Consider the following 26,343-nt stretch of genomic DNA (forward strand, 5'->3'; position numbering starts at 1 on the left):
AAAAAACATTTTTGTTGGCTTTGCTCTGAGGCAGTTTCAGTTAGTTGCTCATTTTATTTTGCAACATCCTTCAAGCAGGGTACTCTTCAGAAGTAAGATTCCTGCACAGATTGTACCTTCAGAGAAGAGGAGTTGCTTTCCTGAAATTCTCTGTCTCTGAGCTCTTCTAGGATTCTCACTCTTTCACACACACACACCCTCCTTCTTTCAGAGTTCAGAGAAAACCTCTTGTGATTGTGGTTATATTTACATGTTCATTGCTCTACCTATTGAGGTACTAATGAGAGGTGACTTACCAGTAACTGTTGGGTACTCACAATTGTGGAATATGGCGCCCTGGCATCAAGCTGTGGATCTGCCTTGAAAAGTTGTGTCCGAGGGAAAGAGCAGGAGCAGTCCATCTCTGCAGCTGCAGAGCTTGATATATGGAAGAGGGAAAGGTGGGCAGCAGTGTAAATGCATAGAGGCAACTCTCAAAGAACAACGGTTGCTAGTAAGTAACCTCTCTTCTTCGAGGACCTCTGTGCATCATACTTGTGGGAGATTAGCAAGCAGTGCCCCACTAGGAGGATGGTGGATGAGGCATTCTCAGCCAAATATGAATAGCAGCACCACTCTCCCAAACTAGGCTAAATGGAGCACAATAATAAATTTAATGAGTAATGTTTGGTGAAAGCATGCACCAAACCTCAAGATGCTACTTTGCATATCTCCACCAGGGGAACCTGCCTTATGGTATGTCTACACTACGGAATTAGGTCGAATTTATAGAAGTCGGTTTTTTAGAAATCGGTTTTATATATTTGAGTTTGTGTGTCCCCACAGAAAATGCTCTAAGTGCATTAACTCGGCGGAGTGCTTCCACAGTACCGAGGCTAGAGTCGACTTCCGGAGCGTTGCACTGTGGGTGGCTATCCCACAGTTCCCGCAGTCTCCGCTGCCCATTGGAATTCTGGGTTGAGTTCCCAATGCCTGATGGGGCTAAAACATTGTCGCGGGTGGTTCTGGGTACATATCGTCAGGCCCCCGTTCCCTCCCTCTCTCAGTGAAAGCAAGGGCAGACAATCGTTTCGCGCCTTTTTTCCTGAGTTTCCTATTCAGACGCCATACCACGGCAAGCATGGAGCCCGCTCAGGTAACCGTCATCCTATGTCTCCTGGGTGCTGGCAGACGTGGTACTGCATTGCTACACAGTAGCAGCAACCCATTGCCTTGTGGCAGCAGACGGTGCAATACGACTGGTAGCTGTCATCGTCATGTCCGAGGTGTTCCTGGCCATGTCGGCCAGGAGCGCCTGGGCGGACATGGGCGCAGGGACTAAATTTGGAGTGACCTGACCAGGTCATTCTCTTTAGACCTGCAGTCAGTCCTATTGAACCGTCTTATGGTGAGCAGGCAGGCGATATGGATTGCTAGCAGTCGTACTGTACCATCTTCTGCTGGGCAGGCAAGAGAGGAGGATGGCTAGCAGTCATATTGTACCATCTTCTGCTGAGCAGCCATGAGATGTGGATGGCATGCAGTCCTTCTGCACCGTCTGCTGCCAGCCAAAGATGTAAAAGATAGATGGAGTGGATCAAAATAAGAAATAGACCAGATTTGTTTTGTACTCATTTGCTTCCCGCCCCCCACCCCCGTCTAGGGGACTCATTCCTCTAGGTCACACTGCAGTCACTCACAGAGAAGGTGCAGCGAGGTAAATCTAGCCATATATCAATCAGAGGCCAGACTAACCTCCTTGTTCCAATAAGAACAATAACTTAGGTGCACCATTTCTTATTGGAACCCTCCGTGAAGTCCTGCCTGAAATACTCCTTGATGTAAAGCCACCCCCTTTGTTGATTTTAGCTCCCTGAAGCCAACCCTGTAAACCGTGTCGTCAGTCGCCCCTCCCTCCGTCAGAGCAACGGCAGACAATCGTTCCGCGCCTTTTTTCTGTGCGGACGCCATACCAAGGCAAGCATGGAGGCCGCTCAGCTCACTTTGGCAATTAGGAGCACATGAAACACCACACGCATTATCCAACAGTATATGCAGTGCCAGAACCTGGCAGAGTGATACCGGGCGAGGAGGCGACGTCAGCGCGGTCACGTGAGTGATCAGGACATGGACACAGAGTTCTCTGAAAGCATGGGCCCTGCCAATGCATGCATCATGGTGCTAATGGGGCAGGTTCATGCTGTGGAACGCCGATTCTGGGCTCGGGAAACAAGCACAGACTGGTGGGACCGCATAGTGTTGCAGGTCCGGGACGATTCCCAGTGGCTGCGAAACTTTTGCATGCGTAAGGGCACTTTCATGGAACTTTGTGACTTGCTTTCCCCTGCCCTGAAGCGCATGAATACCAAGATGAGAGCAGCCCTCACAGTTGAGAAGCGAGTGGCGATAGCCCTGTGGAAGCTTGCAATGCCAGACAGCTACCGGTCAGTTGGGAATCAATTTGGAGTGGGCAAATCTACTGTGGGGGCTGCTGTGATGCAAGTAGCCCACACAATCAAAGATCTGCCGATATCAAGGGTAGTGACCCTGGGAAATGTGCAGGTCATAGTGGATGGGCTTTGCTGCAATGGGATTCCCTAACTGTGGTGGGGCCACAGACGGAACCCATACCCTATCTTGGCACTGGAGCACCAAGCCGGCGAGTACATAAACCGCAAGGGGTACTTTTCAATAGTGCTGCAAGCTCTGGTGGATCACAAGGGACGTTTCACCAACATCAATGTGGGATGGCCGGGAAAGGTACATGACGCTCGCATCTTCAGGAACTCTGGTCTGTTTCAAAAGCTGCAGGAAGGGACTTTATTCCAAGACCAGAAAATAACTGTTAGGGACGTTGAAATGCCTATATGTATCCTTGGGGACCCAGCCTACCCCTTAATGCCATGGCTCATGAAGCCATACACAGGCAGCCTGGACAGTAGTCAGGAGCTGTTCAACTACAGGCTGAGCAAGTGCAGAATGGTGGTAGAATGTGCATTTGGACGTTTAAAGGCGCGCTGGCGCAGTTTACTGACTCGCTTAGACCTCAGCGAAACCAATATTCCCACTGTTATTACTGCTTGCTGTGTGCTCCACAATATCTGTGAGATTAAGGGGGAGATGTTTATGGCGGGGTGGGAGGTTGAGGCAAATCGCCTGGGTGCTGGTTACATGCAGCCAGACACCAGGGCGGTTAGAAGAGCACAGGAGGGCGCGGTACGCATCAGAGAAGCTTTGAAAACCAGTTTCATGACTGGCCAGGCTACGGTGTGAAAGTTCTCTTTGTTTCTCTTTGATGAAACCCCCCGCCCCTTGGTTCACTCTACTTCCCTGTAAGCTAACCACCCTCCCCTCCTCCCTTCGATCATTGCTTGCAGAGGCAATAAAGTCATTGTTGCTTCACATTCATGCATTCTTTATTCATTCATCACACAAATAGGGGGATGACTACCAAGGTAGCCCAGGAGCGGTGGTGGAGGAGGGAAGGAAAATGCCACACAGCACTTTAAAAGTTTACAACTTTAAAATTTACTGAATGCCAACCTTCTTTTTTTGGGGCAATCCTCTGTGGCGGAGTGGCTGGTTGGCCGGTGGCCCTCCCACCGCGTTCTTGGGCGTCTGGATGTGGAGGCTATGGAACTTGGGGAGGAGAGCGGTTGGTTACACAGGGGCTGTAGTGGCAGTCTGTGCTCCAGCTGCCTTTGCTGCAGCTCAACCATACACTGGAGCATACTGGTTTGGTCCTCCAGCAGCCTCAGCATTGAATCCTACCTCCTCTCATCACGCTGCCGCCACATTTGAGCTTCAGCCCGCCACTTACTCTCTTCAGCCCGCCACCTCTCCTCCCGGTCATTTTTTGCTTTCCTGCACTCTGACATTATTTGCCTCCACGCATTCGTCTGTGCTCTGTCAGTGTGGGAGGACAGCATGAGCTCAGAGAACATTTCATCACGAGTGCGTTTTTTTTTCTTTCTAATCTTCACTAGCCTCTGGGAAGGAGAAGATCCTGTGATCACTGAAACACATGCAGCTGGTGGAGAAAAAAAAGGGACAGCGATATTTAAAAAGACACATTTTATAAAACAGTGGCTACACTCTTTCAGGGTAAACCTTGCTGTTAACATTACATACATAGCACATGTGCTTTCGTTACAAGGTCGCATTTTGCCTCCCCCCACCGCGTGGCTACCTCCTCAACCCTCCCTCCTCCCCGTGGCTAACAGCAGGGAACATTTCTGTTCAGCCACAGGCAAACAGCCCAGCAGGAACGGGTTCCTCTGAGTGTCCCCTGAAGAAAAGCACCCTGTTTCAACCAGGTGACCATGAATGATATCTCACTCTCCTGAGGATAACACAGAGAGATAAAGAACGGATGTTGTTTGAACGCCAGCAAACATACACTGCAATGCTTTGTTGTACAATGATTCCTGAGTACGTGTTACTGGCCTGGAGTGGTAAAGTGTCCTACCATGAAGGACGCAATAAGGCTGCCCTCCCCAGAAACCTTTTGCAAAGGCTTTGGGAGTAATCCAGGAGAGCCGCGAATGCCAGGGCAAAGTAATCCTTTCACATGATTGCTTTTAAACCATGTATAGTATTTTAAAAGGTACACTCACCGGAGGTCCCTTCTCCGCCTGCCGGGTCCAGGAGGCAGCCTTGGGTGGGTTCGGGGGGTACTGGCTCCAGGTCCAGGGTGAGAAACAGTTCCTGGCTGTCAGGAAAAGCGGTTTCTCCGCTTGCTTGCTGTGAGCTATCTACAACCTCCTCCTCATCATCATCTTCTTCGTCCCCAAAACCTGCTTCCGTGTTGCCTCCATCTCCATTGAAGGAGTCAAACAACACGGCTGGGGTAGTGGTGGCTGACCCCCCTAAAATGGCATGCAGCTCATCATAGAAGCGGCATGTTTGGGTCTCTGACCCGGAGCAGCCATTCGCCTCTCTGGTTTTCTGGTACGCTTGCCTCAGCTCCTTAAGTTTCACACGGCACTGCTTCGGGTCCCTGTTATGGCCTCTGTCCTTCATGCCCTGGGAGATTTTGACAAAGGTTTTGGCATTTCGAAAACTGGAATGGAGTTCTGATAGCACGGATTCCTCTCCCCATACAGCGATCAGATCCCGTACCTCCCGTTCAGTCCATGCTGGAGCTCTTTTGCAATTCTGGGACTCCATCATGGCCACCTCTGCTGATGAGCTCTGCATGGTCACCTGCACCTTGCCACGCTGGCCAAACAGGAAATGAGATTCAAAAGTTCGCAGTTCTTTTCCTGTCTACCTGGCCAGTGCATCTGAGTTGAGAGTACTGTCCAGAGCGGTCACAATGGAGCACTCTGGGATAGCTCCCAGAGGCCAATACCGTCGAATTGTGTCCACAGTACCCCAAATTCGACCCGGCAAGGCCGATTTAAGCGCTAATCCACTTGTCGGGGTGGAGTAAGGAAATCGATTTTAAGAGCCCTTTAAGTCGAAATAAAGGGTTTCATCGTGTGGACGGGTGCAGGTTTACATCGATTTAACGCTGCTAAATTCGACCTAAAGTCCTAGTGTAGACCAGAGCTTAGGCATACTGCTGAAACTTCAGAGGTTCTCATGGGATGAGTCTTTAAACTAGGAGGTAGTGATTTCCTAGCTAAAATGTAACATTGTTCTATGCATTTCCTAATCCTGTAAGAAAGTTTGCTTTGTAGTAGGTTCTTCCTGGCATATCTCCCCATCTGCTACAAACAACATACTGGATTTTCTAAAGGGCTTGTTTTCATGCAGGTAAAAAACAGAGCACCTTCTTTACCTCTAAGGTACAGAGATGAGTTTCCCTAGGCATGAATGCAGTTAAGGGAAGATCAGAGAGGGAAATACAGGTGGGTCCTAGTGCCAGTCGTGCTCCCCTTCTGTGTGCTGGGAGCCTTCCTGTTTTCTGTGCCACAGTGAGTGCCACCAGTGGGACTGGGTAAGGGGGGGGGGGGGTGAGGGAGTGGGGGAAGAGGCAGTGGGGAAGGAAGGGGGTGGAATAGGGCAGGGGGGAATGCGGGAGTGAGGGGAGGGGGATGGAAAAGAAAAGGGGATGGGGAATTGCAGGTGGAAGGAGGGAGAGCGGGAGCCGAGCAGGTGGCATCACCTTGGCAGCAGCTGGGGCTCCCACATTAAACAGGCCCATCAAACCCCCACACCCAGAGCCCACTTATCCCCAAGCAGCTGCACCCAGACCCCCCACCAAGCCCCACCTCCCCAAACCCAACCCCCCCAGCCACCTTCACCTGGATCCCCTGCAAAGTCTCATTGCCCCTGCACCGGGAACCTCCCAGTGAGTCCCTGTGCATCCAGATCTTCCCACTGAGCCACCCACACCCAGACTGCCCCACTCAGAAACCTCTGGATCCCCCCACTCTAAACCCCTCTACACTTGGATCCTGCTGGGCTGAGCCTGCCTGCCTGCCCACCCACCCCTGGTGCACCTGGCACAGAGGGGCAGGGCCCCGAGGTATTTCTGGGGCAGGCCCGGCCCAGCCCTTGCACTGTGTCAGGGTCAGGTGCAGCCTCACTGCGAACATCCTGTTCTGGGGGAGGTGGGGGTTTCAGGATGATCTTCCACCTCATTGCAGCCAGTGGCCTGTGCTCCCCACTGCCATTCTGGAGCCACATTTATTTATTGACAAATACAATTTGCACAATTTAAAAATATTGTGCACATAATTTCAAAATTTTTGGTGTGGAATTCCTTCAGGAGCAACACAGGCTCACAGCATGGGTCTTGCCCAGAAACAGAAGGCTTTGACAGGGGCATCTATCTTTGATATGATTGACAGGCAGGAGGTGCATCACTTACAAGGTTTGGGCCCTAATATGGTCCAAATGAGGGTTCAAAGGCCTTTGGGACACGGCCAGGTTATGTATGCTAAGATCTCTTCTAACTCTCTACACTATTTACAAGAAAATAATAAGCTAAACTATGGAAGGTGTAGCCTGAAGACATGAAAGTGAGTTCCATTTGCTCTCTGTGGTGGTACAGAAGGAATGGAGGCAATTGTGGGGATGCAGTCCTTTATACAGAGTAGGGTGATAATGTCACTCTCATTCACCCCCCAAAGATATAGCTTTTAAAGACATTTACGCAGCCCAATGCCAAGGGGGCTTTAAGAACCAAGGTGGAATGCAATGACCAGTGGGGTAGGGTGGTGCTTCTACCCACAATTGTTTCTATTCTTAATTAAAAAATCTGTTGGAACATTGGGAGTTTTACTTGAGACAAAGGAGTGAGAATCCTGTAAGATATTATCTTCAGAAAAAGCAGACCAATGCAAATAATTCCCCCTTTCTTTTCAAGACTCTTAGTTGGCATTATGAACGAGAAAAGAGTAAGCACACTGGTTTACACACCATTTAGAAAGGTCACAGACTGTTTTTCACATAGCCCTATCCCTTGAGCTATCAGAACTACTACTTCACCTTCAGACTTCTGCTCTCATAGGCTGCATGTGATCCGGCAGGATGTGATCAGAACTTTGCTGAATAAAGCCTTAATTTTCTTCCTCTCACACCTTTTGCATAACAACCCCAGAAGGTATGTTTCACAATAGGTGGGGTGTGCAAGTCAAATTCAACTTGGAAAAGCTGGTCTTGAAGTTAACAATGCCCTCACAGCACTCAACCCTGCAAGGCACTGAGCCTACTGCCCTGACCCAGCCAAGCACTTAAGCACATGCTCAACTTTAAACATTTGAGTAGTCTGTTAACTGTTTTGCTGGATGAGACCAGGGAGCTCAGCACCTTGCAGAACTGTGCCCAGGATAAACAGCACACACATTCCCAAGGGCGAGGAGAGAGAAAACAGAAAATCCACAAGAAAATGGTAAATAACCTAACCTAAAACTTGTTCCCTTAGGCAGACAGAAAATAACAGAAAACAACCAGATCCCAAAAGCGCATCTGTTCTTTTTATATTCCTGTGCATGCTGTATTACTGCCAGAGAAAACCATGTTGGAAAGTTTTTAATCTGCTGTGCTACCTGGGATGCTATCATCAATTAAACCTGTATTTTCATATGCTGCACATTTTATAAGATGTAAAAACTTATTTGTATTCCATGGGCATCAATTCTTGTGGAGAACGCTAAATACATGCTGGTATCTGGATAAACTCCTTTTACAAAAAAATTTTATTACTAAATTTTCCCCACAAATTTATATTTATTTATAAGGCTTATTAGTGTCATTAAAATCTCTCTCTAAAATTTACACACATTTATACTAATAAGTCTCATCTAAAAATAAACTGCTTACAAGAGAGCATTTGTTCTTTTTGGACCAGCTTTTCAATTTCATATATTCTACCCCTTGCTTTTCCCACAAGACTAGCTGTACTTCTTAAATTACAGAGCCTTAGGCCACGTGCAGTTAAATTTCAATCAACATAAACAAAAATCAAGAACAATCTCCTATAGTTTTTGATCCAGGGCTTTTACAGATCAGTCGTAGATTTTGACATATAAACAAACAATGATTTGGACCTTCAACTGTATCAGTTTCCCAAGTACATACTAAATTAGGTCCACCCAAAAATAAACTATTTGGCATTCCATACTAACACCATTACTACACAGGAAGTGATGAGGGTATTCAGTTCAGGACTTACAAGATTTCCAACATGCCAAACCTGTGGAAAAAAAAGCAGAAATTGGGCTTGTTTTTTGGCTTAATTGGCTTGTGAGTTGCTTATTTGCTCCATCTGGATATTCACCATTTCTATCTCATTCTAAAACAATATGTCTAAATACAGAAATTAATAGGAGGTATGTCCCAGCCAAAATCACAATGAACTACATTCCTTTCTGTACACCTGGTTTTGGAATAATTCAATTTACTTTTTCTGCTAAAAGAAAGAAAAACTGATTACCAGTCTGCTGACACGAGCTGGTTCTTGGAAAAATAGCTTGCTTTGTGCACGGATGTAGAAGAAATGGAGCAGCCTCTCTTTTTGTTTGTTTGTTTGCTGGAAACCCTCAGCTTGAGCTGTGCTGAGAACACTACACCACACAGCAGGAAGGAATCTCTAGAATGTTTCCAAATAAAATACCAACCTGAACACTTTTAGAATTAGAATGTGGAACTCAACAATCATACTAATTTCCTATTGAGAAAAGCTCTAAGGATTTTCATGCTACTAAGACAACTTCAAGTTCCCTTTTCAAAGTAAGCCATAGCTGCTTTTAGTGGAACATAAAAATCACTGGTTCTTAACATTTTTATTTATTTATTTATTTTTTACAATAGCATTGATGGGCCCCAAGCAGGTTAGGGATCTATTGTGCTGGGTGCTATGCAGACTTAATAAAAGTCCCTTCCCCAAAGAGACTGCAATCTTAGGTTAAGACAGAGCACTATAGGTTGGTGAGGCAGACAAACTGGAGGAATGCCAGGGATGCAGGACAGGATAACTGTAATACAAGCATATTTTCCATAGACTAGCTGAATGCACAATTTGTAGACAGAGGGGTTCTTTTAATTATATAATGTAATAGTTGCTGACTGCTCAGGAAAGGCTCTCAGATTGACATTACGTTCATTTACCTTTGAATAGAGTACACTTCTGCAGTTCTCAGACTTCAGCATTCCATATAAAAACATAATGGCTACTCACATACTCTAACATTCAGGCCATGGGCTTATAAGAAACATAACTGATATGAAGCCGCTGAAGATGAGTAATCTACAATAAACTGAAATCTCTAACTTATTTCTAATCATTCTCAGTGTTACTGGCCTTACTTTCATCAAAAGTTCATATAAGATATTGGCTGGAGTAAGTCAGAGATCACATCCATTTCTATGAGAAAATATGTTAATATGAACTTACCAGAGTTTGAGAGAGTCTGTGAACCATGCTTGACCTTTCTGAATTTAAAAGTTGACCTCTTGGCAAAAATGGAAACTCACTTTCCACCTTGTAGCAGCTCCCTTCTCCCTCAGCAGTGTTCTGGAAAAAAAATAATACAGCTCAAAATTGTTTAATTGTAATTTAATCTCTGGCACCAGTTTACTAAATTGTGTCTAATCAAGAGGGCTAGCACAGGCTTTGCATTGGTTACACTAATGGATAAATAGTATTTGGGAATTTAAAACTCTGTGTGCACACATCATCATACTGGAGGTTAAAGAAGTGTGTGTTAACAAGAACCTGTGTTAAGCAGGATTAATTCAACCAACCATAAAACTTTCTCCCCTAGCCCCCACCCCCGAGTGAAAGCATTTGGTTTCGCCACACAGTACAGTGCCTGAGAATTAAATATGTAGTCTGGTACCCCCACAACTTTGACACAGCCTCCTCTGCCAGCTGGCAGAAAGGATGTTCAAGCCCACCAGAGGCAACAGGGAATGTGTCTAGAACTGATGTAACACAGCTACAACACTGCAGATCTAGAATTAAAGTGTGTCTGTGGAAGCAGTTAGGAGAACAGTGGGTGGAGATTTCTTCTTACATAGGTGGGGTGTGACAAACCTCAAAGCTTGTGCTTGTGCTCAAAGCAGGGCTGTAATAAAGGGAGACATCTTGATTCCCCAGGAGGCTCCATGTTACCACCACAGACCACCCAGTGTACATGCAGCAGCTTGGACTCAACCCCAAAGAGCACTGGAACATGAGCAATAAATATCATATGAATGTTCCAGTTGGGGAAGGACTCTCCTGACCAACAAGGCCCCAGCAGCTACAAGTCTGACAGTGTTGTCTGAGATGGCTTAGGTGTTGGGACAGAATCCCAGCATGGTATCCCAATGTAAGGGCTCCTACTGCACCAATGCCTATTGCCTATGCTGAAACCCACCAACCATTTTAAAATAAAGGCTGAAATCTCTACCATTTCAAGTGCCCATGAAATAGTTTAAGAGCCACACCTTCTTGTCAACTGTTGGAAATGGGCCATTCTGATCATCACTACAAAAGGTTTTTTTCTCCTGCTGATAATAGCTCACCTTAATTGATCACTCTTGTTAGAGTGTGTACGGCAACACCCATTTTTTCATGTTCTCTGTGTATATCTATATCTTCCTACTGTATTTTCCACTGTATGCATCCGATGAAGTGGGTTTTTGCCCATGAAAGCTTATGCTCAAATAAATTTGTTAGTCTCTAAGGTGCCACAAGTACTCCTTGTTCTTTTTATTATTTCAGTGAGTAATTTTTAGTGTTACTGAATTCAGTTCTAAATTAACAAAGAAAACTAAAGTAGAAAGTTTTAAATTCTGTATTTTGCACCTGGATAATATGATAGATGATGGAGATTCATCTGACCCTCACTGCGGACATTAGTAACGAACTCATTACACAGCACTTATATATTCATTACGAACATATGCAGAGAGTATTCCTCCTTAGAAAAACTTCAAGTTCATATCTATGTCTGCTTAAAATCTATTTATAAAGAGATATGAATTTTGCAAATAGCAAAAGTTTGTAAAGTACATTATTTTTATACAACCCCATTCTCAATTCAAGGCATTTTATTAGTGGGTGACTGTTCCGCACTTCATCAGGTGGAGATAATGACTACCGCATTTCATTAACCAGATTTTCCATTCTGTTACACCTTAGTGTGTAACTCCACTGACATCAATATAGATATACTGTATCAGCATAAAAATGGTATAACACAATGGAAAATCAGGCCATTATTGTCTCAAAACCCTGTGTTTGCTTTGTATTTGCAAATGCATTGGGTGATGGTGGCTGTTTTCTCTTTTGTATGTACATATGGAAAACACAGCAGCCCAATGCACTGCATTGAAGGTCTCAATTACAAATGCCATTTTATTTAATTTCTTCACTCAAACTGAGTTTTCTCATTCCAAATCTTTGCTTAAAGAGAAAAATGGGAACTGCTCCAGTAGGCAGCTAGATAAATTGATACAGATATGGAATGTAAGTTTTAACTCATGTAGATTACAACATACAAACAATTATTTATGCAATACAGACTTACAAAACAATACAGTTCTTTTCACAAATATTTTCACAGAATTCTGCACAGCAATTTTGTAGAAAAGTAGAATTATGCAACACCAAAATAACTTATTGTTCCTTAGTATAAATTATTTTTCATTTCCTAAGGGAGGAGATAATTTATTAACATGATTGGACAAGATTGGATTGGATTTGATGATAGCAGAAACTGAACGGTTTTGTTGCCATACACAGCACAAGATATGGAATCTGCTATATAACTATGGTGGTTAGTCCTCTGAAGAAAAAAACTAAAAAATGGGAAAGAAGTTTGCAAGTCTAGAGCTTCTGCAAAGATGTAGAGGCTGTGAACATTTGAATGCCTGCCTCTTAGTGCTTTCATAATCAAGCAGCAGAAGTGTGCTTCGGTTAAAAATTAAAAAGAAATATTGTGTAGGTTGCTAGTTTGAGGACGTGTCCAAACTCCCCAAGTTGAAGTTTTGATTTTGAGGAACAATGCACATTTTGGTGTGCTCTGAAGAAGATATCAGGTAAAAACTAGTAGGATTCACATTTGATGTAACACAGACTCTGTTGATGATTTCTCCCTCTTAACTGCACAACAAAAACATATAACTAAAAAAAGAACTAATTGTCTAGGTCTAGAAACATGCTTGAATAGTAATATTGATGGAAACAATTCCTTGTCATGTTTAAAATTACATTTATCATAATTTAAATATTATTATTGATTCCCAGAAACTTCAGTGCTGAAGAAGTACAATCATTTGGAAAAGTACATCAAGACAAAGTGTAGCACAAATTAAAATCCCCAGTATTATAACCCACTTTCAATTTGTTAAAATCATATATTCCTCAAGGTTATAGATAAAGCTTTAGATGGGAAATGTATTTCTTCATAATATAGCTAGAATAAGAGATTTAACCATCTTTATCTTAAGTTTCTTTCCATACATGAATCAAAATAGACTTCTCAAAATGACTAAAAATATAGATTTTTAACTACAGAACGCAGCAGCCATTTTTCTGCTTCTTTGCCCTTTGCCCCCAAAAAATCATGCAAGGTCTACAAAAATAGCAATTAACTTTAAAAAATAGTTTGCTTCTTCGAGCAAATTTAAGTTACATTCAGATGTAATATAGCTATTTATACAGAACAATGCTGCGGCATGATACTGAATAGAGGCTTGCTATGTTCAGTTTCATTCTGACAGCAGCTGCCCATGTCAGTGCTAGTTCTCGTCTGCTGCAACATCAGTATCTGGTTTGATATTCATGATGCCATCGGTTGAAATCATTGTAGAAAAGCACTATGCTCCCAGAAGCCATGCCAGTCATTATACACCTATGAAAAGCACAAAATTCAGTTAAAGGGTTAGCCACTTTACATTCAAACACAGCTGACTTACCTTTCTTGGACAGACTTCTTCCACCATATCTAGCACCACCTTTGTAAATCAAATGTCTAAGGATATGTCTACATTTGTGCTTCCCAGCTCACGTGGACATACTCGCACTAGCTCTCATCAAATTAGCATGTGACATAGCTGTGCTAGCATGGGCAGCAGAGAACAGTGACATGGGTTAGCTGCCCTGAGCATCAGTCCATGGGTTTGTACTTGGGGTGGCTACCCCCTGCCACCAGTGGCTGATTAATGATTTTGCCGCCCCTAGGCCCTGAAATAATTGCTGCCCCCATATGAACTTGTTTTTAGTTATTTTACAAATTCCTGCCATCATTGGTGGTTTCAATACACACTATGATTGGTAGAATCGCGGCATCCATAGATGCTGACTCCGTGGGTGCTCTGGGGCTGGAGCACCCATGGAGAAAAATTGGTGGGTACAGAGCACCCACTGGCAGCTCCCCGCCCCGCCCCAGCTCACCTCTGCTCTGACTCCGCCTCCTCCCCTGAGCGTGCCGCCGGGTCCTGCTTCTCCCCGCTCCCTGCCAGCGCTTGTGTGCAAAACAGCTTCGCACGGCTGGGAGGGAGGGGGGAATGCCGCATGCTCAGGGGAGGAGGCAGGGATTTGGGGAAGGGGACCAATAGGGGCAGGGAGGGGGTGAGTTGGGGTGGGGACTTTAGGGAAGGGGTGGGAATGGGGGTGGGGAAGGGGTGGAGTTGGGGTCGGGCTGGGGGCCCACAAGCACTCCCCAGCGCTGGGGGAAGTTGGCACCTCTGGCTGCTATTATAAATTTGCTGCCCCTGCAAATTTGCCATCCTAGGCCTAGGCCTTGTCGCCCTAGGTGATAATACGCCGCTGCCTGCCACCACTCCCCACTGCTACTACTGCTACTCTACTGTTTTTAGTGCAGCAGCTCCATGAGAGTTAGCGTACGTCTGCACGAGCTAGAGCTCATACCCCTAGCTCGTAGCATAGATATTGCCTAAGAATGCCACCCACTCAAACATTAAGAACCTGATGCAATTCCTATTGCAGTTAATGGAAAGACTCCCATTGACTTCAACGGGCTTTGGATTAGGTCTTAAAACTTCCACAGCAATCATGCAGTGTATTTAAAGCATTTTATTTCCTATATGATTTTCCTCTACTGTATCTGATCTGAGCTGAATCAGACTTCAGGGAAAGAGTGACTAATACCATTTTGAAGAATGTATTACTTACCTTCCTTTCCAGATTGAAGTAATATGGGGGAAAAGAATAATTAAGGTCTAAATTTTTAATTTAGGGGTGTACGATTCTAACACTTATGGTCTCATTTCCAGAGATGCTTAACACTCAACTCCAGCAGGAGACAACTGGAGCTGCAGGTGCTTAGCACCAGTGAAAATCAAGTCCCAGAGGCTCTAATTTTGGGACCCTAATTGAGGGACTCAGATTAGTGGGCACATTTGAAATTGTAGGGCAAGTTGTTTTGCTACTGGTCTAATACATGGAATTATGGATCAGAGAGGATCAAGCTCAAAGAAATTGTCCTGGCACATCTGGGCACCAAAAGGGGCTCAAGACTTGGATGACAAGAACAATTAACCTTGTATAAAACCAGGGTCACCACACACAGACCACTTCTGATTTTGTTTTCATAATGGCTTTAACTCTGCTGGTGAGAGTGCTAATGAAATAGCAAAATGGAGGGGATCCCGGATGTGCAGATTTCAATTCTTTCTTCTCGAGTTCAAGAGGGATTTAGCACAGGATCTTCATCAAAGAACCAGATGTGCATACAGAATTGCAACATCTCTATTGTTTATACATATGTGCAGCTTCATTTCATGGGCATGTAAACAACCAGAGTGCTGGTATTTGGTATTTAGCACTAAGTAGGAGTATTATTCATGCCACCCACCACAGAGATATTCTGTATTTCCACATCTTTACTATGAGGGAGCTGACTGTTGGAGACATTTTAGCTCTATTTGAACAGCTATGATCCCACTTGGGGCCATTTGAGAGCAATCATGGCTGCTGAAGTGACATCTTGGCTTGTAATGTATCAGGAGTTGTTATGACAGTCATGTTTATTGTCTCATCTTGTGACATTACTGTTAGAGCTGGTTGGAAACCAGACTCTCTGTTCAGTGAGAAATTCTTACATTTTGTAGGAAAAAAATTGTTCTGATTTGTTATGAAAAGCCAAAATTTCTAATTTGAGACAGTCAAAACATTTTGTGTCAAAACATTTTGATAGTGGTGTTTCAATTAATTTCATTTAGATGTTTACATTATATTAAATATACTATAAATGTATACATAATATTAAATCAACTATATAAATACTAAAACTAAATTTGATTACAATATAAAAGTCAAAACAAAATGAATCACAATGACACTAAAGAAATGACATATTTCAACCTTTTCCTGTCTAAAATCTTCATCAAAATCAACACGTCCACCCTACGTTTCGATTGTGATTAAACTGCGTTTTTGATGAAAAACTGTTGTTAAAAATTGTGATCAGCTCTAATTATAGTTATTAACACACTATTTCATCATATACCGAAGTGATCCAACAGGTACATCAGAAAGCCATGCGAGTAGGGCCTCAAAGGTAGAATTTGGCTCCAGCCAAAAATGACGGTCCCAGTCATTTTAATATCTAGAAAGCTGCCATTTTCCAAGTGATTGCTTATGAGAACATGTACAAGGATGAAGAGGACATGATTCAAGGAGATTGAAGGTTTGCAGAAGTTGAGATGGGCAGGGTTTCAAATTGGTAAGAAGTAGTGGGTTAAAATCTTGATTAAAATCCATAGTCGTCACTGTTTTTGTTTTAAAGAGTATTTGATGTAACATTTTGAAATGTGGATTGTGTTAAGATCGACATAATGAACATATGACAGGAATCTATCTATCTATCTAAAAACACAAAGAGGATGCCTAAATTTTGGCTCTTGCATCCATATTTAGGCAATTCTATAAGCTGTCTGATTCTTAAAGGCATTGAAGGATTCATATTCCATTTTTAATGATTACCATTAGTATAAAAAACTCTACTTCCTGTTTAATCAAGATTTAAAATTGAGCTTTACCTTTGGTTTGTGAGGTTCCTAGTGAATGGTTGACTAGCCACAGGATATGGCCGGCCTCTGCCTGTCTTTGGCACGCTTGAGATTTCAGTCCAATTTTGTGTAACAGCTAAAAACACTTAGTCTAATTTCTTTATTCCCCACTTGGATGCTCATTTGTTTAGAAAAATTTTGTTTGTCCCAGTGGGAGACTAAGAGGACTTGCCTCATTTCATGAACGCTCAGTTTAACAGTCGTCTCTTTCTTTAATCTCCAACATCCCAAACAAGCCGAAGATATTTTGCCCTAATTTGGCTGAGTGTTGGATGAGCAAAAATTTTCAAATTCTCTGCTGGTGAAAATGTGTAAAACTCTATTGACAATAATGGAGTAGAGGCATTTACATCAGCAGAGAATTTGGCCCCTTATTGTTAATAATTTATTTATTATTATTATTAGGGTAGCACCTAGAGGGCTGAGCCAGGATCTGCCCTACTGTGCTAGGCACATAGTAGGAGAGAGTTCCTGCTCCAAAGATTATTAATGACAAATACAATTATATATAGGAGTCAAAATAGTCAAAGGTGACCAAGTGACTTAGGAGCCTGAGGGTATGTCTACACTACACGTGTTATAGCTACGCTGCTGTACTATTGACACAGAGACAGAAGGGGTTTTTCCTGTTACTGTAGTAAATCCAGCCCCTTGAGAAATGGTAGCTAGATCAATGAAAGAATGCTTCCATCAACCTACCTTCATCTACAGTGGAGGTTGGGTCAACCTAACTATGTTACACAGGGTGTGAAATTTTTCATAGCCTGTCGCAATGTACCTAGGTCAACCTGTGTTTTAGGTGTAGTCAGGGCAGAGTCCCATTTTAAAAGTGCCTAGGATCCTAAATGACTTTTTATAAGATTTAGTGACTTAGATGCGTTTGTAATTTTATCAGGGATAAACAAAAGTCTAGATAGTAGTCTGTGAGCTAAAGACAAGCTGGATACAACTATAAACACCCAAGTTATAAACCGGAGAGAGCTATGTGCCAAAAATGAATAAAGACCTTTAACCATAGTGGAATTGGTAGGTGTAATATAGGCAGTAGTAAATATGTTTACTGTTTTATCCTTTGTAAGAGAAAACAAAATGTAAAAGATTGATGGGAATCTGAGTGAGTATCTACTTTCTTTTTGTTAATGGCTTTGAAGACCTATAGTTAGGAATATTTTTTTCCTCTGAGGAAAGAAAAAACAGTACATATTAAAAGTTCGTCAGAGTCAGACTTCCAGGAATGAGTGTTAATTTACCCACCAAGAGCTGCAACTCTGAAAAAGATTATCAGACCTAAACCATAACCTTTCAATACTAAAACAGTGCACAGAATTCTCCATATTATCACTGGCACCTGTGATCAAAGTAAATACAATATTGAAAGGAAAAAAATTGTTTTCACCATAATGACGTTCCTTTTGTAGTTTCTTTATAATAGTACATTCTATGAAATACTTCTGACCCCCAACTGTAATCTCACCTTTGGTCATATGACAGGGCCATGGAACGGATTCCAGCATCACAGCCGGGGTAAGCAAATAGTTGCTTGAGGTCACACACTTGCCAAACTATGATGACCCCATTGTCTCCGCCTGTAAGGAGATACTGTCCATCACGGCTCAGCTGGATTGCCTAAAGGGATATTACATTAATATTTCTGTTAAAACAACCTGCATTGCTTTTATTCCCCCTCTCACCTCCAGAACACCCCATCTGCACCATTGCAGCTTTATCTCTGAAGACACTTCGTATCAGTAGATATAGCTTTTGAGAAGCAAAGAAGTCAATTACAACTTAAATGTAGGGTAAACATTGAAATCTACAGAATATACTGGTTTCTTTACAAGAAGTACCATAGAAAGGATGGTCAAGTGGCTTAAGTTTATTTCACCTATCAACTATTCCACACACCACAAATCAAGTATGAGGGCAACTCAGGAGATTTGATTTTCTAATCAGGTGCATTCACAGGAGGCTGCAGTACTTGCACCTCATATTCACCCAAAGAGCTTTAACCTCAGATAGTTGCCCTCATTTTTTTTATATAGGCCATATTTGGAGGTCTGTTTATCGGCTTTTGTTTTTCTTTGCCCCTGAGCCCTGCGCAGTTGGACACACAGAACTAAGTTGCCTGGCCTTATAGCTGGAGGGATACAAAAAACAGTCTGAATGAAAAGAAATGAAAAGAAAAGAAACTCTTTTAATACTTCTAAAAAGGTATGTTTAGCTAATGTGTCAGACACAGAATAAATGATAGTGTGCTCTAAAGGTTGACCCCCATTTGGGATGAACTGGGGAATTTACTCATACTTTCACTACTTGTGAGAAATAGGCCATCCCAAACTCATATTTACATAACAGAGTATTGATATTACATATAAAAACTACATTAAAAGAACATTTAGGTTGCAAAATGAAGCATTCAAACATTAGGAATTTACAGAATGAAGGCTGTTTGTGCACGGGCAACTTTAATTGTGGCATTTCCTAAACTTGAGTGTTGACTTGGCAGCCTTAATATTCTTTAATATAGGGGGAAAGATGGGTTATTATAATTTCCTACCTTTTTTAAGAAGCAAAATGAAAAAAACAGTAATTGTATCAAGTGGCTCCATAGTGACCCCCACACTGGTAAACCATCAGCAAGTTTGGGACCTTTGGACCTAAAGCACAGATCTTTACCACTAACTGCTGCACCTTCCCCTCTGATTTCCCCCGGCTCGTGTAATCCCCTCCCTGCTCTCACCCCTCTGCATTCTAGTTAAGCTGCTGCTTCTCCTCCTCCTCCAATAGCAGGCTGTTATCTTCTGTTGGGCCCAGCCAGAAGGATATGAGAAACACTTTTCTAATGAGTTCCACAGTTATTTTCCTCACAGCTTCCTGGCTGAAACCCTGGCTTCTATTCCAGTTTCTGAAAGGTAGTATATTCCAGTACTTATAAACCCTTCTGTCCAATTCTCCATTGGGGCTCCCATCCCCGTCTGCTCCTATTCACTCCTCCCCAGCACTCTGACTCATGCCTCAACCTTCACCCCCATCTACTATCCATCCCCCCCATCCTGGCTCCTACTTCCCTCCCTTCACCTATCTCCTCCCTTCATCCCCACACCTCCTGGCTTCTTCCCCTCTTCCTCTCTGTTTCCTGTTCTCCCACAAGCTCCTGCAAAATTTAGCTGCCAAGCTCTGACAAGCCTAAGAAGTCTCCATCATACATGTATGACCTGAGATTTTTCAGAGGCTTCCAAAATTCACCAAATTTGGGGAGATTTTCACAAAGACAACAAAAAGCACATCCCTGATACTAGAACGACACCTTTGCCAAATTTAGAGTTTCTGATCCAAAGCATAGAGATACTAAAGTTTTTCAACAAAACAGCTGTAAGAATTTAACGTTGTCAAAACAATACATTTCCCCCAAAACCTGTTTTTTGAGACAGCTGAATCATTTTAAATGCAACTTTAAAAAAAAAAAATCAGCCTGAAGCTGACACCCAGCATTGGAAATGCCAGCCAAAGGGTTAAAGTGAGGCAAAGTTATACGTAAATGAAAACACAGTCTTATAATGAAAAATATTAGGCAACCTTTCTTACAGGGAAGCTCTGCTTATAATAATGAAGTCCTAACTATTTTAAAATGTGTATGCATAATATTAGAAACTCAAGGTGGGTGAGGCAATATCTTTTATTTGAAAAACTTCTGTTGGTGAAAGAGACAAGCTTTCCAGCTTACACAGAGCTCTCCTTCAAGTCTGTGTAATCTCAAGAGCTTGTCTCTTTCACCAACAGAAGTTGGTCCAATAAAAGATATTACCTCACCCATCTTGTGTCTCTAATATCCTGGGACCAATATAGCTACAACAACCATCCATAATACAACTTTATTGTTTAGTTCTACAATTCCATCACAATATCTTAGAACATTTTCTTCATAAACAGTTTTGAAAGCCAAAATTAAGTTTCTTTTGCACTTAAAGATTTCATCCACAGTTTTCAACACAGAAAACTATGGGTGAGGTCTTCACACACATGAGAGTTTTCAAAAACTATTACACAGAAAGCTTTATGCTATGGTGCCTTTAAGATCTTGTAGCAATCACAAGTATTGTGCACTATAATCTATGTTTCTGAGGTGCTCATAATTTGCAGAATTTTTAACATATGCAGCACCTGCTCACAAAAACAGGGGGAATTAAAATTAAAATACTAAATACACCATTAATGCAATATTAAAGCGGTTATGTTGAACACTGACAAGTGTAGAAACTAAAATATTATGGTCTTCATAGTAATAATTAGTTAACCATATATTTTCCATTTTTGTGCCTTATTACTGTTATGATGATGCTAAAAATACTCTCTACAAATTACAGGAAGTGCAGCAGCACTGAGTTAGGGTTCTTATCAAATAACTAACTTTTCATAACCTTAGTTTTGAGTGTTTATTATGATGACATCTTGCTGTTATGGGAACAAACCCTTTTGTTTAACATTTTATTTAACAAAATAGTTTCAGGACTAATGCTTTTTTTTTTTTTAATTAAAGATGATCAATAACATTTTGTATTTACAAGCTATGAAGGAAATGGTGATCAACCCATTCCAGGCAACTGTATTTTGAACTAGGATTGTGACAAATGTACCCAATGCTTAAAAAAGGTAGTGGGCACAGTAAATCATTTCCAAGCCATATATAAATATGGCATAATTAAATGCTCAAATGTTCTGAACTGAAACTTGTTCTGAATGGTATAAATGTTCCAACTATCAATTATTATTTTTGTCATTTCTTATTTCCCTCTGAACATAAAGATGTCTGACGCACCTCCCAAACCAGGAAGAAGGCATGTTTGCTGCCCCAAGGAGCTTAGAATCTAAATTACACACAATATAACCAGGGTGCAACAAGGCAATAAGCTAGGGACAGAGAGAAGAATGAGGTAAGATAATAAAATCTGTAGAAGAGAAAATTGCATATACCAAGATAGCTCATCATGAGCTCTAGCAAACCAAATAAAATTATTAAAAAGATTATTCATTAGAAGTAAAATCAATATCCATTTTTTTCATTCCACAAATGGCAATCTCCTGAGGGTATTCTGAAATTGCAATGAAGGCATGACAAATAATTATTTGCTACACTTATAAAATTCAGCTGATGAAAATCCATTAACCTTATGGTCATGGTTCACTTGTGTTTTATACTTGAGGCTTTTTACTGGAGAAATGCTATATTACAAGGCAAATTAAAGCCATTAATCTTTAACTCTTCCACTACCTGCAAATTTCAATGATTTCTGTGATCTCTTGATTAAATAAAGAACAGTCTTTGAGGTTTTGCCAATATCTATGCCATTTTCCTAAGTCACCTGCTTTTCAAGAAGACAAATAGTTGATATATATATGACAAAGGTCACCCTGTCAAAATTTCAGTTTAATGACATGGCCCATAGGAGTTAACAAACTAAAGGATGCATTTACTCTCAAGTACTCCAACTATTATGAGGAAGGCACGAATCAATTTTACTGTTCAGTTTTTCTCCCAGTGAAAGTTATCCAGGATTCTAATAAGTATAAGCTCAAACAGTTCTGCCATCTAATCTTTCCCACAACATAAGATTCAGACATGCAAACGAATCCCCATAGCACTCAATTCAAGCAATGTTCTAAAAGCTTCATTTCTGACGTGTATTTCCTTGAAAAGTCTCAGAAGTTTGTCCAAACCCTTTAACCTCTCAGATTCTTGAGAGGTAGTGCTTCTTAAAAAGTAGAGCTGTCACCATGACAGCACTGGCTTACGGCCGCAAGAGGCTGTTGGGCACTTCCCCATCTCAGGACTCAGGAAAGGAAAATAAATTGGTTCCTTTGGGTGAATTAGTGCACTGTCTTTGTTTAGGATAAAATAACTTTACTTCTATGAACTGGCTGCCCACTTAGATTTAAATTATTCATTAAGACAACTAAACATTACATGGTAGATGTGCTGGGATATGCTGTTAGCCTAAGCTGCATGAAGCAGTATTTAAAACAAACACAGGTGGAAAGTGTTGATTATACCCTGAGTTTCCCCAGACAGTCAAATTTTTCTGGTAGTTGTAGAACGTTGTTCTGAATGTAACTGTAAACTGTTATTTTCGTCAACCATATCTTGCAGTCTAAGCCCAAAATGACACGTGAAAACACATCAGAATTTTACTTTACATAAGCAACCGCATTTCTGACCCACTATTCCTCCATCTTCTCCCGGCAAGAAATAGTGATATCGTCAGTCTGCACAGCCTGTAGGCAGGTCCTACTCATTTTAAATGCCCCTACTTTAATCACACAGTTGCCACTTGCCTTCTTGTATGATAAAGTGCAGAAGCCCTGGGAAGAAGGTTGTGGATTATTTAAACCTAAAATCCTCGTGGGACTTCTGGGGGAAAAAAACAGTGTGTACTACTGGCCTACAGAGAGCGGAACATTCGCTGCCTCAAGCAATATTCTCCAAGCCGTGGGTACTGACTGAAACACCACAGAAATTGTTTTACCCAGCAAGGGATTTCTAGATATTTTACAGATTTACTAGCATAGTTGACAATATAATCACAACTGAAAGTGACATATTATCAACTTTATTATTGTAAAAAGAAAAGCAAAAGAAAACACTCTGATGTGTATTTGCTTTAAATGAAGTATTGGGGCAGAGGCTAGGGTGGGAAACTCACGAGCATGCATGCAAGGATAGCAAAAGGTGAAACTTGAGCTAATTGAAGAACGACTAAAAATGAAGCAAGAATCTATATCAATTTAGAAAAAAGGCCAAAGGGACAGGGCCATGCCAATTCTCATGACATATCTCCTACCTCAAACAAATCTGCATTTACAGCATATTAAGGAATAAATGTGCGTAATTCAGCATTTTGTGACTACTAATCCACTGCAGAACTGGCTATGGAAAACACACCAAATAATACAGCTATTTTAAATTGCATACTCAATAACCTATATATCCAACATTTCAAGAAAATTAGGATAGTGGATTAACAGAATTTAATTTACACAAGAGTTTGATGTCAACTTCTAAAAGAAGGAGAAAGGCATAACTGAAGCTCCAGTGTTAACATTAAAACATTTTGTCCCAGCTGCATATGAAATCATAAAATGCTAGTTCCTGTCATGGAAAGAGTTAAGGCTAGTAACATTCTTTTAAAATATATTTCAATATTTTCTACCTGTTTGGAAGCTAGTTTCCTTCATTTTGCTCTCTTTTGCAACACAAGTTTTAACAAAATTATGTATCTGTGGGAGTCAGGTGAGGACAAAGGGTGCAAATTTAACACTGCTCACAGTTGGATGAAAAACACAGGTAAAGAATTCTTGAAAGACTGTAGGACAGGTGTGTGAGGGTAAGAAGAACTCAGGAAGGATATCTTAAATATTGCACAAGAAGGAAAAGAGACAGTGCCAAAATATCCTTGCCTGCATTAACAACACTTCAGAATTGTTATTATTTTATTATGTACAGATTGTGGTAATCACCTCTTCACCATTTAGGTTGTTACTTTTTTCCATTGCATTCAGTTTGGAAAATGAAACTACAATGGTCAGTTATATTGTGGTCAATTTCACTTCTTATCGTGCTGCCAACTGCTCTACAAACAAGAAAGAAGACAGGGCTCTTCCTTCTTTAACGAGTTTGTAATCTAATTAGACAACAGAGTAGGATGGGTTGCGTGACTGAGCAGTGCAAATTAACACCTGTATTGTTAGCTCTTCAAGTTTTGTTCAGTAGTAGGGTTATCTTTCATTTTTATTTTATTTCAGCTCTTTTGTTTACAGTTCTTCGGTGGCTGTTGCAAGGTTTTAGGCTTTTTGGAAGAAGAGTATTTTAGGGAGGGAGATGAGAACCACTTTCTGGTTCTCATGTATTAGCATAATGCTGTTGTGCTGGGATTTTAGAATGGCAGGAGAATATTTATATTGACATTAAAATAAGTCCATGCAGTTATTTTATTAAGCATTGCCTCCACTCCCATTTTTCTTTTAAATACAAAAAACCCACTCTATTTTGGATTTAACTAAAGCAGCAGTGTTCTTCTGCTTCATCTTTTAAATTTCTACTTAATTTATTCTCTCTTTTTAAGTAGTTAAATTAAAAATATTCTCCCCTTTTCTTGTTTCGGCTTAGTTCTACCACAACTGCCAAGTTTTGTTCTGTTCCATATCACATTTTATGAAAATTTTTGAATGTGTGATTTTGCATATTAGCAAAAAGCCTTCCTGAAACTCAGCCTTTGCATAATATCTCAAATGAGATGCAGGAATATGGACAGGGCTAATGACACACCGTAGTCCTCCCACTGCTGGAGTGACGGGTCATCTTGACTCTTTAGAGGCTGACAAAAATGTAACATCCTGAATTCTCCTGTGTGTGCACACCAGGTATTATTTGTATGTCCTTTTATTCAGGGGGAAAAAAGCCCACAATATATTGCTGGCTACCTAAGCAGCGCCACTGTAAAGTTAAACATGATTCCATGCGCAATGTCTGATCCCTCAACTACATATTTCTTGGAGCTCTTCTAAATGTAGCAGTCATTAGTGAAATTGCACAGATTTCATTCACCGTTTGCATGGAAAGAAACCCTGAGCAATTCCAAAATCTCAGAATTCTCCTAAGTTTATTTTAAATATTGACATACACAACCCTTAGAATATATTTCTGCACACTCACCCTTATTTTGTCATCTGTTTCCATAGTGGCTTGAAGTTTCCCATTCACACTGAATACACAGAAAAGGCCATTTTCATAGTATATGATACAGTGGCCCTCTCTTGAAGCCTGGATAAGTTTTGGTCTCAAGCAGTTTTCAGGACCTTCTAAAGTCCTCAATAGGTCTCCATTCATAGAATGTATGAGACATGGTCCTTCTGATGAAACAGAATTAAAAGCACTGGTTATTTTCATATCAAATCCATCCAAAGACATTAAAGGACAATGAGGAATGAAAATTTAAGGTACATTCTTGTAATACTAAAGTTCTTCACATTGGTAGTCTCATCTCCTAAAAGTCTAGAGTTGCACTAGGGTAACTAAAGCAATCACCTACTTTAAGGCAATGTCCACACTACCACTTATGTCATTATAACCTAAGCGCTGGACAGTGTTATGTCGGTTGGAGAGCTTCTCCCACTGACATTGGGGCTGGATTCATTAAGTAAATGGGAGAACTCTCTCCTGTCATCTTAGAGCAGCTCCACTAGAGAATTTACAGGGGCGCGGCTGCACCAATGCAGCTGCGCCCCTGTAAGCTCTCTAGTGTAGCCATAACCTTAGTCTCTTTAGGAGCTTCCCTGAAAACTTGATAGTTACCAAATTTTTCTGCTGAGTGCAACAAAATAAGTCTGTACTGAACCTGAAGGCTAGATTTTCACGGTAAGATGCACTTATTTGCATCCTCACAATTGCAGCACCTAACTTAGGTGTACAAATTCCTGGGGAATATGCATTCACAAATCAGATGTGTACCCATATATGACTAGCTACATTCTTCATTGGTAATGAACATGGACAAAAACTTAATTAGTATGCACACATCAGGTATTCCCTTGTGTAAGTTACGAGCATACAAAGTGTGTGCAGTTTTGAGTGCCAAACTTTGAAAATGCAGCCTATAATAGCAACTTCTGAAACACTGAAGAAGGAAGGTCTCTGTTCCAAGGAGGACAGATCAATAGACAAAGGTAGGGAAGGGGGACAACTACAGGCAATTTATGTACAAGTGAACACAATTCACTGTAAGCAGCCCAGCAGAAATGGGTCTTTAAGAAAGATTTAAAGTAGGGACCTTGTAGATGAGCTCAGAGAAGCTGAACCTAACCGCTGCAAATTTTAGTTGGGAATGCAAATATATC

At 41.6% G+C, this 26,343-nt stretch overlaps 1 protein-coding gene across 8 annotated transcripts in view; it reads right to left on the reverse strand.

Annotated features, from left to right (window-relative positions):
- Positions 1-11,749: 11,749 nt before the first annotated feature.
- The window catches only part of LRBA (LPS responsive beige-like anchor protein), a 549,006-nt gene continuing 534,412 nt past the window's right edge, over positions 11,750-26,343 (reverse strand). For all 8 annotated transcript variants that reach the window (XM_043545801.1, XM_043545802.1, XM_037897376.2 and 5 more), the window contains exons 55-57: positions 25,163-25,359; positions 17,930-18,081; positions 11,750-13,274 (exon numbers count right to left, since the gene is read on the reverse strand). In XM_043545801.1, the coding sequence (XP_043401736.1) occupies positions 13,184-13,274; positions 17,930-18,081; positions 25,163-25,359 (440 nt within the window). In that variant the 3' untranslated portion in view covers positions 11,750-13,183. The remainder of the gene's footprint in view (positions 13,275-17,929; positions 18,082-25,162; positions 25,360-26,343) is intronic.

This window comes from Chelonia mydas, chromosome 4 (assembly GCF_015237465.2).
Source record: "Chelonia mydas isolate rCheMyd1 chromosome 4, rCheMyd1.pri.v2, whole genome shotgun sequence".
Taxonomy (NCBI): Eukaryota; Metazoa; Chordata; order Testudines; family Cheloniidae; genus Chelonia; species Chelonia mydas.